Genomic DNA, 20,459 nt, shown 5'->3' with positions numbered 1-20,459 from the left:
TTTTTTTTAAATCAACAATTTGAGTTGAAATTATGCTTTTATTGAGTAATTAAAACAACCCCTTAAATTCTTGACCAGTTAGTTTTCAGCTCAGCATTCTCTGTTCTTTAAACAACTAAGGCCAAAACACAAAAACAAAAACAATGAAGGCCAACTGCATTGTTTACAATGGAAGAACTCTATCAATATGAGATTAAGTACAGTGTGTAAAAATGCGCCAGTCATGATTGATTTCATTCCTACCCATCCTTAAAGTCTCCAAGCCTCAGTTGCAGAGGGTGATTTATGGATTGAAACACCTGGAACATTTTAAATGTTGATGGTTTTAACATCAACATTAACCATCATAATCATCAGAAAGTCCCCACTGAGCCCTCGGGTTGGCTTGCAGACCCCTTCTTTGGTGTTCATTGTACCCAGAAAAAACTCTTACCTGTCATTCATACTAAAACCATCAGTTTATGTTTTGGTCTTCTCTTCTAACCTATAAAATCTTCAACAATACAGTGTGGGTCTTATTTATTTCTCAATATCCAACCTCTGACACTTTTCCTTGCACATGACAGGTACATCCTGGACTGTTCTCTAATCAGAAAAAAAATTCACTCAAAACGTAAAGACTGACTCCAGAAAATCTATTTGATATATAATAAATCACTACAATGTGATATTTCAATATGTAATTGAAATTACAGAAGAAAGCCTGGTGTCTGATATGTCACAAGTATTAATTTCTATAAGTGCTACAAATTTGGAAATGCTCATTCCTGGGAGCTGAACTGATGTGAAAAATGTTTTCTTTTGGAGTATATTATGGAAAGCATTGAGGGTTATTATCATTGTTATTAATAAACAAAACGTACACTCTTCGAAAGGCTAACAGCTTTTCTAAATACAGCACTTTATTTTCAAATTATTCTTGTGCAAGTTGCTCAAAATAGTAGGCAGTTTCTACCAGGTACATTAGTCCTCCGAAACCCTAAATAATATGGGTTAGAATGTTCAATCTGAGGGGTTCAACTGCAGAGGGAGTGGAAAAAACTAACCTGGGCATTCACATCCATACACACACACACACACACATACACACACATTGCGTTTAACTCCTCACATTCCTCCTACATTAACGTAGCTAACTCCGTGACAGGACTTACTACATCTACAGGATGTAGATCTTACTGTATATCTGTGTGCTTTAGCTTACTTAATGCACTTTCAGTCCTATGTGGCATTATTATCCCCATTCATAGACTAGGAAATCAGGGTTCAGAGATGTTAGTGAATTGACCTAGGTTACTCAGCTAGAAACTTGTAGGCCTAGGATTCCAACTCAATGGTTTTGATTTCCTATATTCCGCTCTCTACAGCTTGCAAAAACATATATGGGATAAAAAGAAAGTGCCAGAAAATCTGTGCCCCATAGGTAATCCAACTGCAATTTGAGTCATTCAAGATTGAAAGTGAAAGTGAAAGTCACTCAGTCATATCCGACTCTTTGCGACCCCATGGACTATACAGTCCATGGAATTCTCCAGGCCAGAATACTGGAGTGGGTAGCCTATCCCTTCTTCAGGGGATCTTCACAACCCAGGGATCAAACCCAGGTCTCCTGCATTGCAGGCAGATTCTTTACCAACTGAGATTAGATCTTTAATTTTTTTTTATCCCTTAGTTCAGTCGCTCAGTCATGTCTGACTCTTTGCAATCCCATGAACTGCAACATGCCAGGTCCCACTGTCCATCACCAGCTCCTGGAGCTTGCTCAAACTCATGGCCATTGAGTCAGTGATGCCATCCAACCATCTTATCCTCTGTTATCCCCTTCTCCTCCTGCCCTCAATCTTTCCCAGTATCAGAGTCTTTCCCAATGAGTCAGTTTTTTGCATCAGGTGGCCAAGTTGGAGTTTCAGCTTAAGCATCAGTCCTTCCAATGAATATTCAGGACTGATTTCCTTTAGGATTGACTTGTTTGATCTCCTTGTAGTCCAAGGAACTCTCAAGAGTCGCCTCCAACACCACAGTTCAAAAGCATCAATTCTTTGGTGCTCAGCTTTCTTTATAGTCTAACTCTCACATTCATAAATGACTACTGGAAAAACCATAGCTTTGACTAGATGGACCTTTGTCAGCAAAGTAATGTCTCTGCTTTTTAATATGCTGTCTAGGTTGGTCATAGCTTTTCTTCCAAGGAGCAAGCGTCTTTTAATTTCATGGCTGCAGTCACTATCTGCAGTGATTCTGGAGCCCAAAAAAGATAAAGTCAATCACTGTTTCCATTGTTTCCTCATCTATCAGCCATGAAGTGATGGGACCGGATGCCATGATCCTAATTTTTTGAATGTTGAGTTTTAAGCCAACATTGAGTTTTTATCCCTTTTATTGCCCTAAAATGAGCGAACATACTCAATGAAGAATTGTTTGCTGGAAAATATATGTTTCCACTCTCTCTAACTGAATCTAACTCCAAAAGGGGTTCAGATATCAGAAGCAAGAATGAGGTCCACTCCTTCATAGATAATTTAAATCTTTTCTTCTAATAGTCACCATCAGGGATCCAAAACAACCAGCAGATATTTTTTTACTCAGTCTATTTGAGTTACTCTGAGAACTTGAGTAATCTATTTTGACTTTCCCCAGTATTCAAATGGATTGCCAAATCTCTGCTGTAAGGTACGACACAAGATCAGTATACATACCATAAAGTTAACTAGAGTTAAGATTTCATGACAAAATTAGGGAAAAGTGAGTTTTGCCTTAAACATTTAATCTAGAAATGGAAACACATCCCAAACTTGAACTTATCCTTTTAGCTCATGTGACATCTCATGTCAGAAAGAAATCTGAAATGTCAGTAAGATACAGATTGTTGCTTGACAATATGCAGATTCAATAATCATTCACTTGGTCTACAGCGGTGTCTAGTATCTACAACTGTGTCCAATGTTTTGGGTTTGATAGATATTTAATTGAAACTTTGTATACCTAGAAACTTTATATAGGTACCCGTATGGCATTTTTGAAGGATAAAATCCAGTTTGGAAACTTAAAGCATTTGGTTTTGCTATCTACATTCATCACATGGAGAACTGCCAAGTTTTACTTTTCTCTTGTGCTATGAACAGCACAGATTCTTCTTACAGGAAGGATGGAGCTTTTGGAGGTCACCAGCAGTCTCCTTCCATCTTTGCATTGCCTGGGATTGCATTTAAGTACTCTATAATTCTGTATTTCACCTAAGCAAGTTGACTTCCTATTCTGGCTGTGTACTACTTTGTAACCTCCCATTCATATGCAGAAAAGCCAAGGAAAAGCATAGCACCTGAACAAAAGCACCTGCCATCGCTTATTTGCATAAACAGTGTAGATTTTCATGCACAAATGATCAAAATTCTCTGCGGTTACCAAGGGGAAAAACAGTACCCACATTTATAAAGAAAATAGGAGTACTATTTAAGTGGCACTTTGCAATCAGGTGACCCTCCTGCAGATGCTTCTAATTACTCTTTTAGGAATGACACTGATTTCAGTAGTAGTATTTATGGACAAAACCCTTCAGCTCTTCATCTCCATCTTTACTTTTTGAAAATAGAAACAAAGAAAAATTCTTAACAAGAATCGTACAAACCCTCAAGACCTATCCGTATGCAACATCTCCTGATTATTTTCAAATATTAGTGACACATTTGCTAGACTTGAGTTTCACATACTAGGCTTGTGCTTAGTGGGTGATTTACCTGGATATCTTGTTTTCAGATAGACCTGAAATCGGTGGCTTAAGAGGTGAGTTAAAAAGGAAGATCTATAATTATGGAGGTCCATTTAAAGACAATTTGGGAAAACAGAGACAAAATTATTTTTCCAAGTAGTGTTATAAAATTCCTTTTAGCAGAACAACCCCGCTCAAATAGGAGAAAGAGCAATGCACTTCTAGTTTACTACATTAGTCCATAGTCTATCATCTTTCAGAAATGGGGGACCCGGTTTCAGGACTCGCTCTATGAAGCCTGGCTTGCTTCCATTTTTTTTTTTTCCTTACCCTAAGTAAAAACACAGGATTAAGGAATGTTTTAAAATTCAAATACAGAGAGAAGGAAAGGAAGCAAAACAACTCGGAAGGTTGGCTGTCATTTAGAACTAACCAAGGTTCTAGTTCATCCTCCAGCCTCCTCTGCCACATTCTCAAAGTGTCCCCCATCCCCCGGGGGCCCTGGTGCAGATGATGCTGTTCTGCGGTGGGAAGAAGACAGAGCAACAGGAGTCACGCACGCCTCGCCACTCCCTCTCGGACTGGCTTTCTCTAGGTGGGTTGGTTAAGGCGGGCGAAAGCTATGGGCTGGGGAGGTGAGGAAGAAGAACCATCTCTTCCAAGACGACGGGAAAACGTGCTCTGCAGTTCATTCACCGAAAGCGCAGAGCAGCGTTGGGTGACTGCCACCCGGGAGGTAGCGCTGCCTTTGATGGGTTTGGATTTGTTTTTTTTTGCATCTTCATCCCTCTCCTCCAAGCTATCCCTTGTCCGGGCCCCTTTCATCCTCACTTCCCAGTCAACGCGGGGGTCCCGACCCTCGGCGCGCGGAGGGACTGGGACTCTAGACCCCTCGGTTCGGAGTCCTTGCTCGTTGCTAGGCGCCAGGGTACCCACCTGGCCTGATCCTCGCCCCCGGAGTGCGCGGCCGGCCGCTGCCAGCAGCCCACCCTGGGAGTCCACATCGGAGGGATGCGCGGGGGGCAGCCTGCTTTCAGAACCAGTTTGAAGACTGAAACTTGATTTTCGAGATGGGGGTTTCTGAGCCGAGCCACCCGACAAGAGCCGAGCCATCCAAGGACCCAGCAATCCGCCAGAAAGGCAGCTAACCCCGGGCAAGCAGGCTAGCAAGCTTCTGCAAGCGCCCTCACTTGCATGCCCCTCGTCTTCAAGGTGGGACGGGGCGCGGCTTCCTCACCCAGAACCTCGGGGATGCCTTGCCCCGATCTCCCCGTCCGTCTCTGCCAGACCTAGCCCCCTACCTCGAAAAGCTGAGGGATTTCTCTCCGGGCCAGATACTCCTTGGCTTCGTTGGTGTTCATGGCTGCTTCGCGCGTGCCTTGGGGAGCAGACGGGAGACTCCGGGGCTGCGGCGACCTGGGCCGGGGCCAGAGGTGTCAGTGCCGAGCACCGTGCAGTCCTCGCTTTCACGCGCACTCACACGCTCGGCCCTGCCAGCCCAGGCCGGGCTCCCCTCCGCCTCTCCGTGGAGACTGTGGTCTCAGCGCTCCCGCCGCCCGCGCCTCTGTGCTTGTCCCCGAGCCCGAGCTGCGGGCTCGGCGCCGCGGCTTCCCAGGTTCCGGGCTGCGCGGCCGCCAGGGGAGAGGCGGAGAGAGCGGAGGAGGGAGGACCGTGCAGCGGACGCCAGGCAGCAGCCCGCCCGCCTCTCCGGCTCCACACGCGGTGCTCTGCACCTCCCGAGCCCCGTCTGCGGCGGCGGCAGCGGCCAGTTACGCTGCGGGGCGGGGGGTGCGGGGTAGGGTGGGTACGGGTGCGCGCGGGGGGCTCGCAGTCACACCCCTCTGTGTCACACTGCCACCCGGGCACCGTGCTTCCCTGCGCGCCGCCCCCGGCACGCGGCCACCTGGGATCAGGTGGCCAAAGGAGCAGAGTCCGTGTCTGTAGGAACCTGCCACCCTTTCCCTTCTACACACACACACACACACACACACACACACACACACACACACACAAACACGAGTTACTCCTGAATGCCCAAGAAACTCCCAGGAAGAAACCTAATTGCCACAGCATTTATGGTTTATTTCTAAAGTTACCGATCCTTCATAGGGAGCTGGGAGTGAGGAGTTCAAGGGAACTGATGGTGTGGACTCCATCCCCCTTAAGATAGTCCTACCCTTCAGGAAAGTTTTACCAGCTAGTCTTCAGTTTTGCCCTGTTAGTGTCACGAATCCTTACTGCTACTGCTAAGTCACTTCAGTCGTGTCCGACTCTGTGCGACCCCATAGACGGCAGCCCACCAGGCTCCCCCGTCCATAGGATCCTCCAGGCAAGGGTATTGGAGTGGGGTGCCATTGCCTTCTCATAACGGAAGGATTAGTAAGTAATCAACTAGTAATTACGTCTGTAGAGAGAAATAGGAAGGTGGAGAATGGGTGGTGGTGGAGAGTCGGAGATTGCTTCAGTTGGAAACGTGCTTAGTAGGTGGATGGACGCCACCATTAATTTGATGGGAGGAATGTGTGGGTTGGTGAACCACAGGCCATTGGAGCACCTTGGGGTGGGTATGGGTGGATGTGATAAAACAGCGTTTACTGGTCAAGCATCTTCTGTTACAAACCATTATCAAGGTGCACCATCCTCCTCCCATCTCCCATGGGAACTCATTTCCCCCATTACAATGTTATTTCGTTGCCTGCTTGGAAGATGGTCCCTGTCACTCTGGGAACATGACCTCTAGCTCTGTGCAAGGCCTGACATGTGGGAAGGCTTGTCAGAGGAAAGAAGGCTCTGACAGGAATTGCCATCTGGGGTTGGGCCAGGGAGAGAGGACACCACAACTGCTTCCAGAAATCTTGTCTGGATGTCCATTTCAAGTTCATCTTTGCAGATCTTTTCTTGGTTCTATTTCTGGTTACAGTAAAAACTGCTTCTCATGCCTTCTCTATAGTGGCAGTTTTGTTTTACCCCACGGAGGGAGCTCAAGAATTAATTGAGTTTTATAAAGTAAACAAAGTTTTCTGAGGACTTATGAAACCATGTGTCTTATGGTAGCCTTAAATGAGGCAGGTGTTCCATAGAAATTGGTTTCTGCTCTCAGAATATGCCACATCATTTATAGTCCAGCTACTGACGTTCTCTACCTTGTTTAAGAGCAGATTATGGAAGTTGTGAAGCATTGTCTGTTCCCTGTGCAACAGTGCTTGGTAAGTACCAGAGTCCACGACATGAAAGCTTAGCTTACATTATGAGCAGGCACAGCTGAGATGAAGCAGCTAAGACTGAAGAGGTCACTTTCTGCAGGACCTTTCAAGTCACGCTTTATGGGTAAGAACACAGCTCACATCTACTCTCCTAGGAAGGAATGGATCCTGAATGGATATGTGATTCTAAATGCACTTTAGTGTAGTCAGGCAAGGATGACAACTTGCTTGTATAAAAAGAGTGAATAAGAAAGACTGCATTGTACTGAATATTCTAAATAGCCTGAAAAACACAGTAACTGGAGAGAGATATGAGGAATTTCCAGGTAGCCTTATGCACTGACAATCAGGGCTTTTTAGTATGTTCCAGATGTATGATAAAAGCAAGATATTCATAATTTCTTTTGCAAAAGGAGTTGTAGCCTGTTAGGGAAGGGCTGTATGGGGGAACTATAATGCTTAAAAGCCAGGATGATGGTTTGGAAGAGAGGAAATAGGACAAGGAACAACAAATACATTCTTGCCATGGAAAAGCTGGCTCATCACTTCCTGATATGTGTGTATATATCTGCTGCTGCTGCTAAGTCGCTTCAGTCGTGTCCGACTCTGTGCGACCCCATAGACGGCGGCCCACCAGGCTCCCCCGTCCCTGGGATTCTCCAAGCAAGAACACTGGAGTGGGTTGCCATTTCCTTCTCCAATGCATGAAAGGGAAAAGTGAAAGTGAAGTCGCTCAGTCATGTCCGACTCTTCTCGACCCCATGGTCTGCAGCCTACCAGGCTCCTCTGTCCATGGGATTTTCCAGGCAAGAGTACTGGAGTGGGGTGCCATAGCCTTCTCCAGTATATATATCTACATGTATATATATATATGGTAGGTATATAATGGGTTCATGGCCCTTTGCCATTTGTTTACTTGGGGATATATTCTTGCATGCTTCAACAAATCAGGATGCTTACTGCAGTGTCTCCAGGCAGAATCTCTTCTCTCCCATGTTGTGCTAGGAGAGTGTGCTGGGTTATAAAGCAGGGAATAAGGCAGACACAGTTCCTGCTATTTGAGCTTCCCCGGTAGCTCAGCTGTTAAAGAATCTGCCTGCAATGCAGGAGACCCCAGTTCGATTCCTGGGTTGGGAATATCCCCTGGAGAAGGGATAGGCTACCCTCTCTAGTATTCTGGCTTGGAGAATTCCATGGACTGTACAGTCCTTGGGGTCATAAAGAGTTGGACATGACTGAGCGACTTTCACTTTCGAGGAATTCCTATTCTCCTGGGGATTGTGTGTAAGAAGTGCAGATGGACAGTAAGCAAATAAGAATGCATAAACAACATCAGATACTGATACATGAAGGGCAGATAAACAACTAATACCTGTCTCACCAAAGACATAAGTGAGAACATATCAGATGTTGATAAATGTAATGATGAAAATCAAATATGCTTAACTGTTGATTTGAAGTAAGAAGGTGGAGTTCAAATTGTTTGCTGGAAGCAGCAGAGGAAGTGGGAATAGCAATAGCCTTTGAGGTGATAACTAGAACTTTCCAAAGGTCCAGACATTCTTGAGGAGGATCCTCTTGGTGGGACTGCTTCTCTGGCTCACTGCTGACACACAGGCTGTATCTCAGCAAAGGGCTGAACCTTGATCTGTCCCCATGAAGCATCTGTCTAAGAGTAGAGCCCATTGGCTCCATCCACACAAAGACGACTCAAGGGCCCTGTGCCCAGGACAGCACTTCCCAACCCCCACAGAGATGGCTGGAGCTCCATGCTTAAATTCTCATATATTCATAACAGATATTTATTCCATCTATAATTTAAATGGGGCCAGTTTAACTGCAGAAAATTTTTACCAATAAAGCATCAAATATTTCTCATGCTGTAGTTCCTCACTCCAGGAGAGGAACCTGAAAGGATCCTCCATAAGCACTTGGTTTAGTTGACAGTAATGATGTGATGACAAATTTGACCATAAGACAAAGTAAAAATTTGTTGAGTGTTCTGAGTCAGACATTGTGATAAGCACTTTGTATAGTATAATTTATTGTTGTGTTCAGTCACTAAGCTGTGTTTGACTGTAATCCCATAGACTGCAGCAAGCCCAAGCTCCTCTGTCTTCCACTATCTCCCAGAGTTTGCTGAAATACATGTCCATTGAGTCAGTGATGCTATCTAGCCATCTCATCCCCAACCGCTCTCTTCTCCCTTTGTCTTCAATCTTTCCCAGCATCAGGGTCTTTTAAAATGAGCTGGCTCTTCACATCAGGTGGCCAAGTTTTGGAGCTTCAGCATCAGTCTTTCCAATGAATATTCAGGGTTGATTTCCTTTAGGATGGACTGGTTTGATTGCCTTGCTGTCCAAGGGACTCTCAAAAATCTTCTCCAGCACTACAATTTGAAAGCATCAATTCTTCAGCACTTACCCATCTTTATGGTCCAACTTTCACATCTGTACATGACTACTGGAAAAACCATAGCTTTGGCTATATAGAGCTTTGTTGGTAAAGTGATGTCTCAACTTTTTAATACATTGTCTAGGTTTGTCATAGCTTTCCTTCCAAGGAGCAAGTTTCTTTTAATTTCATGGCTATAGTCCCTGTCCACAATGATTTTGGAGCCCAAGGAAATAAATCTGCCACTCTTGCTACTTTTTACCTTTCTACTTGCCATGAAGTACATACAAAGTATGTTACATATGCCATATTTGGTTCTTAAATCAACCTCTGAGATATGTATTATTTTCATTCTATAAATGAAATAACAGATATTCAGAGGGCCTAATCCCCAGGTTATACTAGTAGTTACCGTGAGTTCAACTGCAAATCCCTATGCATCCTCACCCCTTTGAACATCATTATATCATGCCTTTCAAGGTGACAAAGGCCCTGCACGTGTGGGTGCTCAGTCGCTTCAGTCGTGTCTGACTCTTTGTGACCCTGTGCACTGTAGCCTGCCAGGCTCCTCTGTTTATGGGATTTTCCAGGCAAGGATGCTGGAGTGGGTTGCCAGTACAAAGGCCTGCAACCATTTTTAATTTTGTACCTCTCAGTATTCATTGAGAGTCCTTCCATTCTTCTGTTCTTATTCCCTTCCTTCCATTCTTTTCTCAGCAGATATTATTTTATGTTTGAGGGGAAACTTGTATAATGACAAGTTTAACTCTATAGATTTTTCTAATTGCTCAAGATCCTTTTCTATTTGAAAGATTTTTCATGGTTCAGAGGTTGAACTCAACATTCCTATTTACTGAAATCATGAATGTTGAATTTCTCTCATTTTGTACAACCTTCCCCCCCAGTATCTCTCTCCTAATTATTTTATTTCCCTCACTAATTGACAACCCACTGGGCCATTTGTATTTTCAGAGCCATTTATAAATATAGAAAAAATTGTCTATATTGTGAATATAGAAAAAAAATCTAAATATATGAGATGTCCCACATTGTGTAATTGGCCTGATAAATATGCCACTTATTTACATGTTTTTTAAGAAAATCTTTCTGCAGCTTTTATTTTTTTGCAAATATGGAATGCACATATTTGGAATCTGGGGTAAATGCAAACTAAAATAACGGTGTGTAGCACAATTCTTCAGCCAAAGAGGAATTTCCCTATGCTTGGTTTCTTTTCTCCGCACTGGTTGAGTAGCTGAGCCAGACACTTGGATTCTGGATCTCAAAGATCTCTAGGAATTCTCGCATTATTGGAGGTTAGAGATCAGAGCCTGGAACTTCCCCTACAACATCTGAAAGTGTTAGGAAAATTTCCAAGTATGTATTTTGTACACTAAGAACAGGAAAATCCTATATACTTATCTGTCTATTCATTAGTTAATACATTCATTGATCAAACAATTATGAAACAACTTTGTGTGTTCCAGACCTGTGTTTAGACTTGGGAATATAAACAGCAAGACTCAAGAGGTTCACTGCATGGTAGGAAGAGATGGGCTTGTAATATCTGAGTACATGTACAGGTAAAAGTAATATGTTTTAATAATATGATAGAAGTAGGTATGTGGAGGTAGGCTGTTATGGTGGGGACTCAAAGGTTCATGACTTATAAAATTATGTATATGTTTTTTAAAAAAAGCACTTGGAAAGTTTAAAAGTAATCAGAACTCACATTCACTACTAGGGGAATGTAAACTTGCAGAACCACTTCAGAAAACTGGGAATACCTATTAAAGCTGATACATTTTTGTATTTACCAAAAGAATTTTCACAGAAGCACTATTCTAAATAACCCCTAAACTAGAAGCTACTCCAATATTCACCAGCAGTAGAACACATAAATTGTGTTAGATTCACAAAAGCAACAAAGATAAACAGTCTACAACTATATGGAACAGCATGGATGAACCTCACAGACATAATATTGGTTAAACACCAGGCACAAAAAGATACAAGCTGGATGATTGCATTTATACAGTGTTCTAAAAACAGGCAGAAGAGCCTATGCTGTTAGAAATCAGGTCAGTGGCTAACCACAGGGGAATGAAGAGACAGAACTCAAGGATTGGGAGGATATGGTTCATGTTCTGCTCCTTGATTTGGGTACAGATTACATGGGTGTGCTCATCTTGTGAAAATGCATTCAGCTGTGCAAATAGAACTTGTGCTTCTCTGTATGTATATCACACTTCAATAAAGACATATGTTGAAAATTGAAAGGTGGTGTAGTATGGGGTTCAAACCCAAGACCATCTCATTTTAAATCCCATGCCGGCCTAACAGTTCCACGTGAATTTATCATTTAATAAATAGATCAGAAGTGAATTTGCAATCCATCACCCTTAGCCTGTGCTTTATTAATGCACTTAAAGTCAAACTGTGGCTATCAACATGGTGTCATTTGTAAGTAATAATTTATTTACAGCTTAGACTCTCACTATGAGATTTTGAGCTTTTCATCAGCTTTTCAGCATCAGAGACCATGTTCTAGAAATCTTTATTTTCCCAGTGCTTTGGACAATGCCTGGCCTAAAATAGATACACATGAATGCAGGAATGAATTATCTATAGCTGTATGTATAGAATGCTTAGGACTAAAAGAAATTTAAAAAGATAGCCTAGCAGGAAAAGTAAACTTTCTAATATTTTTTGAAACAAATAAGCTTGGAACCTTTTAAAATTATACCATCATGACTTGAAAGGGTTAATATCATTTGTAGGGATTCTTGATTTACCACATGGGAGTTTAGATATTATGAAAATCTAGTTCAAGCAATGTCTTCATAATGTCTAGAAATGTAATGGCTTATAAATACATAATTAGGATACACAAATTAGAATAAAAGTAGTGTTTTATGATAATTCATACAGGCAAATATTTCTTGAGTTCCTAGTATGTGTAGGCACTGCTGTGCTACTTGGCACATAGGCCAATAAAACACATGCATGGAACATGTATCTAAAAGGGGGAAACATTAAAATACGTATGTCAAAAATCATAAGTATATTATAGATTGTTAGAACACGATAGATACCATGGGCAAAAAAAAGCAGAGGAGAGTAAGGAGGGCCAGAGGTCAGTTACAATTTAAAATTTATACAATTTTTAAAGGTTACTTTCCATTTACAGTTATTATAAAATATTGGCTGTATTCCTCATGTTGTGCTATATCCAGCAATTTATATTTCCCAATCCCCTACCCTTATATTGCCCCTCCCTGTGACCATCAGTTTGTTCTCTATATTTGTGAGTCTGCCTCTTTTATGGTATAGTCACTAGTTGGTATATTTTTTAGATTCCACATATAACTGATGTCATATAGAAAAGCCTGGCAGACTACAGCCCATGAGGTTGCAAGAGTTAGACACGGCTGAGCACGCACACACTTACACACATATTGATTTACAATGTTGTGTCAGTTTTAGGTGTACACATATCTATTCTTTTTCAGATTCTTTTCCCATACAGGTTGTAGAACATTGAGTAGAATTCCCTGTGCTGTACAGTAGGTCCTTGTAGATTATTTTACATATTGTGTGCTATGTCACTTCAGTTGTGTCCGACTCTTTGCAACCCTATGGGCTGTAGCCCACCAGGCTCCTCTGTCCATTTGAGTCTCCAGACAAGAATACTGGAGTGGGTTGCCTCGCCCTCCTCCAGATCTTCCCAGCCCAGGGACTGAACCGGCACCTCTTATATCTCCTGCATTAGTAGGCGAATTCTTTACCGCTAGTGCCAGCTTGTAGTGTGTTTATGTCAATCCCAACCTCCTAATTTATCCCTTCCCTCGCACCTTCCCCCTTTGGTAACTGTAAGTTTATTTTCTGCCTGACTTTCATTTTAAAAGGCACATCTGTTTGCTACTCTAGGGAATAGGGCAGAAGGCAAAGGTAGGAGCAGGGAGAACAGCTGGGAGGCTATGTGATTCAGATAAGAAACGAAGTCAGTACAGGCAACGAGAGCTGGTTAGATTCTAGGTATATTTTGGAGATAGAACAAGCAGAATCTTTGAACAGATTGCATGTGGCGTATGAGACAAAGAGAAAACATCTAGGATGACTTCATGTTTTTTGGCCTGGGGTTAGTCGGAGACTGTTAGCTAATTGGTTGCAGTAGCTTGCTAACTTAGAAAAGCAGATGCATGGAAGGGAATTTTGACTTGCTCTGAAGGGGGCCTGGCACATGGTGAGTTCTGTCTGTTATCTAGTGACCACATTTCTCTTTCATCCACAACCTTTGGCTTACATGCAGCCATCTGAGCTCATGTTAGGTTGAGGTGCATGTGGTATCAAATCAGCTTCTTGTGCAAGTTGTCCTTGTTCAGTCGCTCAGTCATGTCCGGCTTGCTGCGACCCCATGGACTGCAGCACACCGGGCTTCCCTGTGTGCTTCCTTCACTATCTCCCAGAGTTTGCTCAAATTCATGTCTGTTGAGTCAGTGATGCTCTCTAACCATCTCATCTTTGTGCAAGCAGAAGAGATTTCCACTTATTTCAGGAACATACTTGGAACTTTACGTTTTAGAATTTCAGTGTCTATTCATCAGCATGACTATTTTACCTGCTGCTGCTGCTGCTGCTAAGTCGCTTCAGTCGTGTCCGATTCTGTGTGACCCCATAGACAGCAGCCCACCAGGCTCCCCCATCCCTGGGATTCTCCAGGCAAGAACACTGGCAAATCTGTAATCCATCAAATTTTCACCAGTTAACCTAACTGTGCTACGATAAATAAGGAAACAACTTGAACTCCAAGCTGCCTCTAAATTAAAATTCTATAGCTAAAATACATAGAGAAGCATATTTCATTTTGATTTAAATAAATATTCTGACAGAAGCTTTGAAGTAAAAGCTTTTTTGAATCTCATAGATGCCCCAGAGAAAAACAAATTTATGACATCAGTATTTTTTTGTTTTCACAGAATGCAAATAACATATTTGTGTTTTTATTATTCTTTTTTATCATTATGGAAAAATGGCAATTTTGTGAGCCTAGAGGCCTAAAATTTCTAAATCACACATTTGTGTCAGAACAAGTATGCCCTTCTAAATGTGTACATTGCTTATTTTTGTGTTTTGCTATGTATCTTATGAACAGTCTATTAGTAATACATACATTAATTAGCTTAGGATGAGTAAGATATAATCTTTCCATCCAAGGAGAAATGTGTTGTTTCTCAAGAGTCATAAGGCATTCATGTTGGTGTGCTAGAAATTTTAAACACTTACAGAATTTACCATCTGCTACTGTTTTTTTTAAAACCTTTTTCATTTAGCCACACTTTCTCTATTAACTGTTCTTCTATAATAAATTAATTAGCACTCACACTGTTTTTCTAATTAGGTGAAATCAGAAAACTGAAGATCTTGTACCGATTACATGGGCAGTGATTACAGAAATCTTTTCCCCAAATAAGTCAACATTTTAGATTGTGCAAAGGAAAACTAATACTGAAGCATTTCTCTAATCATGCCACTCTCTTGTGCAAACATTTTAGTGGCTACCATTTTCTGCACTGTTCAATACAATACAATAGCCACATAAGGCTATTCAAATGTAACACATTATTCAATAATAATTTTAAAATAATAAAATTAAAACTTCAGTCTCTCAGATGACCTAGCCATATTTAGTATGAAATAGTCTTGTATGGCTAGTGGTCACCATGTTGGGTGGAATTAGACATAAATATAGATATAGGAGGGGGTTTCTCTGATGGCTTAGTTGTAAAGAATCTGCCCGCATGTAGGGGATGTGGATTTGATCTCTGGGTGGGAAAGATCCCTGGAGAAGGAAATGGCAACCCACTCCAGTATTCTTGCCTAGGAAATCCCATGGACAGAGGAGCCTGGGGGGCTGCAGTCCATGAGGTCGCAAAAAGAGTTGGACACAACTTCCAACTAAACAACAACATAGATATAGATACAGATACAGAACATTTCTGTCATCACAAGAAATTCTATTGGAAGTGCTTGTGTAGGGAATGACTTGCGATTTTTTAGCATGGAATTCCAAGCCCTCTATAATTTCATTCCAGTTTACCTTACTAGGTGTATCTTCCACTATACTGATTACATGTGACCTATACATCCTATGGGCTTATGCTTCCCTGATAGCTCATCTGCCTGCGATGCAGGAAACCCTGGTTCAGTTTTTGGGTGGGGAAGATCCCCTGGAGAAGGGATAGGCTACCCACTCCAGTTTTCTTGGGCTCCCCTTGTAGCTCAGATGGTAAAGAATCTGCCCGCAATGCTGGAGACCTGGGTTCCATCCCTGGGTTGGGAAGATTCCCTCCCTGGAGAAGGGAAAGGCTACCCACTCCAGTATTCTGGCCTGGAGAATTCCATGAACTATATAGTCCATGGGGTCGCAAAGAGTCGGACACGACCGAGTGACTTTCACTTCACATGCATCCTATACTTTTGTACTTCTGAGCCCTTACTTATTTCATTCCCTCAACTTATTATTAGTTTCCTGTTTTTCCACTTAGTGAAACAGTCTCATAGCTACACGGATCCACTTAAATGAACCTTCTTTATAAAAGCCATCTATATTTAGCCCTGGTGGATTTAAGTTGTCTCTTCCTTCAAGCTCTGTAGATTGTGCTTGTACAGGTATCCCCTGGATTTTGATAGTTTGCTTTATGTCCCTTTGCTTTTATGAAAGACTTATATTAGTACTTCTCTCTAACTAAAAGAAATTCAGGGATTTTTGCTTTTGTGAAAAAGGAGGAAATGAAAAGTAGTGTTCAGCATTTGTTTTGTAGCTAGTGTTATAGAGGCTGCCCACAGCCTGAGCAGTGCGAGTGGCGCCGCCAAGCTCCTTCCCTGGGAACTACGTCATCTACTCAGCATCAACTACTCAGCATCTTAGCGTCAAACTGCTAAGGCTTGGAACTGCGTTTGTAAGCACCCGTATTTATCTTGATTTATTATTTTTTAACATCCTTATTTTCTTATTGAATTATAATTGATCTACACTATTACATTAGCTTCACGTGTACAATGTAGTGGTTTGAAATTTTTTTTACATGAAGAAATGATCACAGTGTCTAGTTATCTTTTGTCACCATACAAAATTATTATTATGCTGCACGTTACGTCCCTGTGAGTTATTTGTTTTGTAACTGGAAGTGTGTACCCTTTAATCTCCTTCACCTGTTTTGCCTGTCCCCCACAACCCGTGGGCAATCACCACTTTGGTCCTCTGTATCTGTGAGTCTGCTAATGTTTTGTTTTCTTGTTCATTTGTTTTGCTTTTTAGATTCTACATATAAGTAAAATCATATAGTATTTGTCTTTCTCTGTTTGACTTATTTCACTAAGCATAATACTCTTGAGGTTCATCCATGTTGTTGCAAATGGTAAGATTTCCTTCCTTTTTATGGCTGAGAAATATTCCATTGCATATATAGACCACATCTTCTTTGTCTATTCATCTATTGATGGACACTTAGGCTCCTTCCAAATATCACCTATTGTATATAATGCTGCAAAGACATAGGAGGTGCATGGATCTTTTTGAATTAGTGTTTTTATTTTCTTCAAATAAATACTTGGAATTGTTGGATTGTATGGTAATTCTGTTTTTAATCTTTTGCGGAACCTCCATAGTGGATTTTATAGAGAAATTTTAATAGTGGTTTGCACCAATTTATATCCCCACCATCAGTATACAAGTGTTCTGTTTTCTCCACATCCTCACTGAAACTTGTTATTTCTTGTTATTGCCTTTTTGATGAGAGCCATGCCTTGACTTTGTGCATTCACTAGCAAGATGTGTCCTACAGTAGCTGCTTCTTTGCTTTACACCACTTTGGCTTACAAAAGGTTTAATTGGAAAGCTCTAATTTTGGAGAGTGGGGAAAACCTGTATTTATACTGTGCCCTGTATAGGATTTATGTACTTTGGTTGCTATCATCTGCTGCAGCCCCCCAAATGTGTCTTCATGGTTGTGCCATTATGCAGCTTATCACAGGGTCTTGTGCATAAAAAATATTCTAAAATGGTGATTTGAGTAATTAATAATAAATTTAAATATTCTTCTGCAATCCCATTGTTTGATATAGTTTGAATTTGAAAATTTACTTCCTCCATTATTTTTTAGGACTATAATTTTAAAACTCCATCTATATTGATAAGCCTTGATGAGGGGTGGCGGAGGGACTAACTGCATCAAGTATAAATACAAGCTTTCTCTTTTCATGACTGTAATTCAATGCTTGAGCATTCCAACTGCCTTCTCTATTATCTCTCATGCCTATGGCTATAAAACAGGATGCAATTTAAGTCAATCAAACTAACAGAGTGTTTACTAATCCCTGATAATTGGTGCTAGGTGTCTTTTCATTCAATTGCCTCTGGTCACTGGTTTTGCAGAATCACACTTATCAGGACAAAAAAAGGTTGTTATGACCTTGTTTATGCCTTTCTGAAAAACTGTTGGTCATTACTACATTTCCATTTTTAAAGTAAAACAAAGCTTCTTACCCATTAATCTCTTTTCACATTATAAGCTCCAAATGGATTCCCAGAGGTCATCACTCATCTCTAGAAAACAGGGCACAAGACCATGGCACATTCCTTTTAGGGAAATTTTGAATTATTCTTCTCTTGTCTTTCACAACAGACTCATTTGTAATTTTCAGAAATTAGCAAGTGTTGTTTGTGAAGATTATTTCATGCTAACGAAATGCTGAAAGTTCCAATGTTAAAACTGTATTTGTGAAAGGATAACAGGAAGTTTTTGTCAATCACTGTTATCCTGAGTACCTGCCTTCAAAAGAAGATGCTTCCTAACCTGACCCTGGGAGCTTCATGGGGACAGTCATCCTATCTTTGTACTTGATAGCTACTTTTCAATATGAGTAGAAAGAGAAAATATTCTTATGCTCACTTGAAGTCAATGTGTTCATTAAATGGTCTTCGAATTTTACAACCACATATTAACTCATCTATCTGCTGTCTACACCAATGACCTCTTAGCAGATGTCTTCTACATCTGTTTATTTCCAGCCTTGGCCTCTCTCCTGGGCTCAATTCTGCCATTAAAACAGGTTGCTAGATACTCATTCTTTCATTCAGCTAACATTTATGGGTTATATATATTTTCAAGCACTGTGCTAGGGTTTTAGGAAACAAAGACACAGTTCGTGTGGCAAAATGCTCATCATGTCCACAAAAGTAAAGGCTACTAAATCGAAGATGACAAAGGAGCAGAGGATGCTAGAGGAGCGTGGAAAGAGCATCATTGGCCATGGAGTCCTAATTTCCACTCTTGTCTCTTTCTTACGCAGCTATCTGATATCTGTAAGTTATTCAAAAGTTTAAGCCTCAGTTTTGTCTATTACAAAAATGAGAATACTAATTTTTAACTCCTTGAGTTATTTGAGAGTTAATGGAGCTGGTAAGTGCAGAGTTGAAACTCAACCTGACTCTTTGCTTCCAAATTCCAGTTCATTGCTTCCTGGATTTTGTATTCTATCATTTAATACCCTGATCCTAATTATCCACTGTTCCCTCTCCCACATTGTAAGTTCAGATAAACTGATTTGCTTCCTATTCCTTGAATACATTTGCCTGATGCCCTTTTCCTTTGCTCAGGCTCTTCTTTCTGCCTGGAATACCTCCTCAATTCTGCACGTCTATATTCCTCCTGCTTCAAGGCTTTTGATGGAAAATAATCCTCTTCATAAAGCTTTCCTTGATTTCTGCAGCATGGAACAACTGCTTCCCATATAATCCTGTAGACTTCTGTTCTAATAAATGATGTTTTTATAAGATGTGGTATCAATACATGGAATACTAGAATGAGAATGATAATCAATATCCATGCATTGAGATATTATAACTGTGACAACAGTTTGTCATTGGAGCTTGTGTGAAGATGTCGTGGAACAATCTTATTCCTGGAATAAACTGATGGAGTGTGAATGCTCCTCCCTCCCCATATCCAGTTCTCAATTTGTCCTTGCTATTCTCACTTCACCACTTTAACTTTCTTCTCATTATCTTCAGGAAGCCACTTCTATGTATTAGAAATGATGATAATAAACCAGACCTAAGAACTTCCTCATATAACTTCTTATGAACCACTTCAAAGTGAAGTTGCTACCTTCAGTTCAATTCAGTTCAGTTCAGTCGCTCAGTCGTGTCCGACTCTTTGCGACCCTATGAACTGCAGCAGGCCAGGCCTCCCTGTCCATCACCAACTCCTGGAGTTTGCTCAGACTCACGTCCATCGAGTCAGTGATGCCATCCAGTCATCTCATCCTCTGTCGTCCCCTTCTCCTTCCGCCCCCAATCCCTCCCAGCATCAGAGTCTTTTCCAATGAGTCAACTCTTCGCATGAGGTGGCCAAAGTACTGGAGTTTCAGCTTTAGCATCAGTCCTTCCAAAGAAACCCCAGGACTGATCTCCTTCCGAATGGACTGGTTGGATCTCCTTGCAGTCCAAGGGACTCTCAAGAGTCTTCTCCAACACCACAGTTCAAAAGCATCAATTCTTCAGCGCTCAGCTTTCTTCACAGTCCAATTCTCACATCCATAAGTGACCACTGGAAAAACCATAGCCTTGACTAGACGAACCTTTGTTGGCAAAGTAATGTCTCTGCTTTTCAATATGCTATCTAGGTTGGTCATAACTTTCCTTCCAAGGAGTAAGTGTCTTTTAATTTCATGGCTGCAGTCACCATCTGCAGTGATTTTGGAGCCCCAAAAAACAAAGTCTGACACCGTTTCCACTGTTTCCCCATCTATTTCCCATGAAGTGATGGGACCGGATGCCATGATCTTCATTTTCTGAATGTTGAGCTTTAACCCAAATTTTTCACTCTCCACTTTCACTTTCATCAAGAGGCTTTTTAGTTCCTCTTCACTTTCTGCCATAAGGGTGGTGTCATCTGCATATCTGAGGTGACTGATATTTCTCCTGGCAATTTTGATTCCAGCTTGTGCTTCTGCCAGCCCAATGTGTCTCATGATGTACTCTGCATAGAAGTTAAATAAGCAGGGTGACAATATACAGCCTTGACGAACTCCTTTTCCTATTTGGAACCAGTCTGTTGTTCCATGTCCAGTTCTAACTGTTGCTTCCTGAC

The 20,459-nt window shown here is 41.4% G+C and overlaps 1 protein-coding gene across 3 annotated transcripts in view; it reads right to left on the bottom strand.

Annotated features, from left to right (window-relative positions):
- Positions 1-5,601, bottom strand: part of AK5 (adenylate kinase 5) — a 259,382-nt gene extending 253,781 nt beyond the window's left edge. Inside the window, exon 1 of one of the 3 annotated variants that reach the window (XM_086390681.1) lies at positions 5,008-5,601. In XM_086390681.1, the coding sequence (XP_086246807.1) occupies positions 5,008-5,067 (60 nt within the window). In that variant the 5' untranslated portion in view covers positions 5,068-5,601. The remainder of the gene's footprint in view (positions 1-5,007) is intronic. The other 2 variants (XM_086390683.1, XM_086390682.1) reach the window with 2 other exon arrangements.
- Positions 5,602-20,459: the final 14,858 nt, after the last annotated feature.

This window comes from Bos grunniens, chromosome 3 (genome assembly GCF_055505025.1).
Source record: "Bos grunniens cultivar Pamir isolate PY7600 chromosome 3, Bosgru_T2T1.0, whole genome shotgun sequence".
NCBI classification, from domain to species: Eukaryota; Metazoa; Chordata; class Mammalia; order Artiodactyla; family Bovidae; genus Bos; species Bos grunniens.
This window is presented reverse-complemented; position numbering and strand designations above follow the sequence as displayed.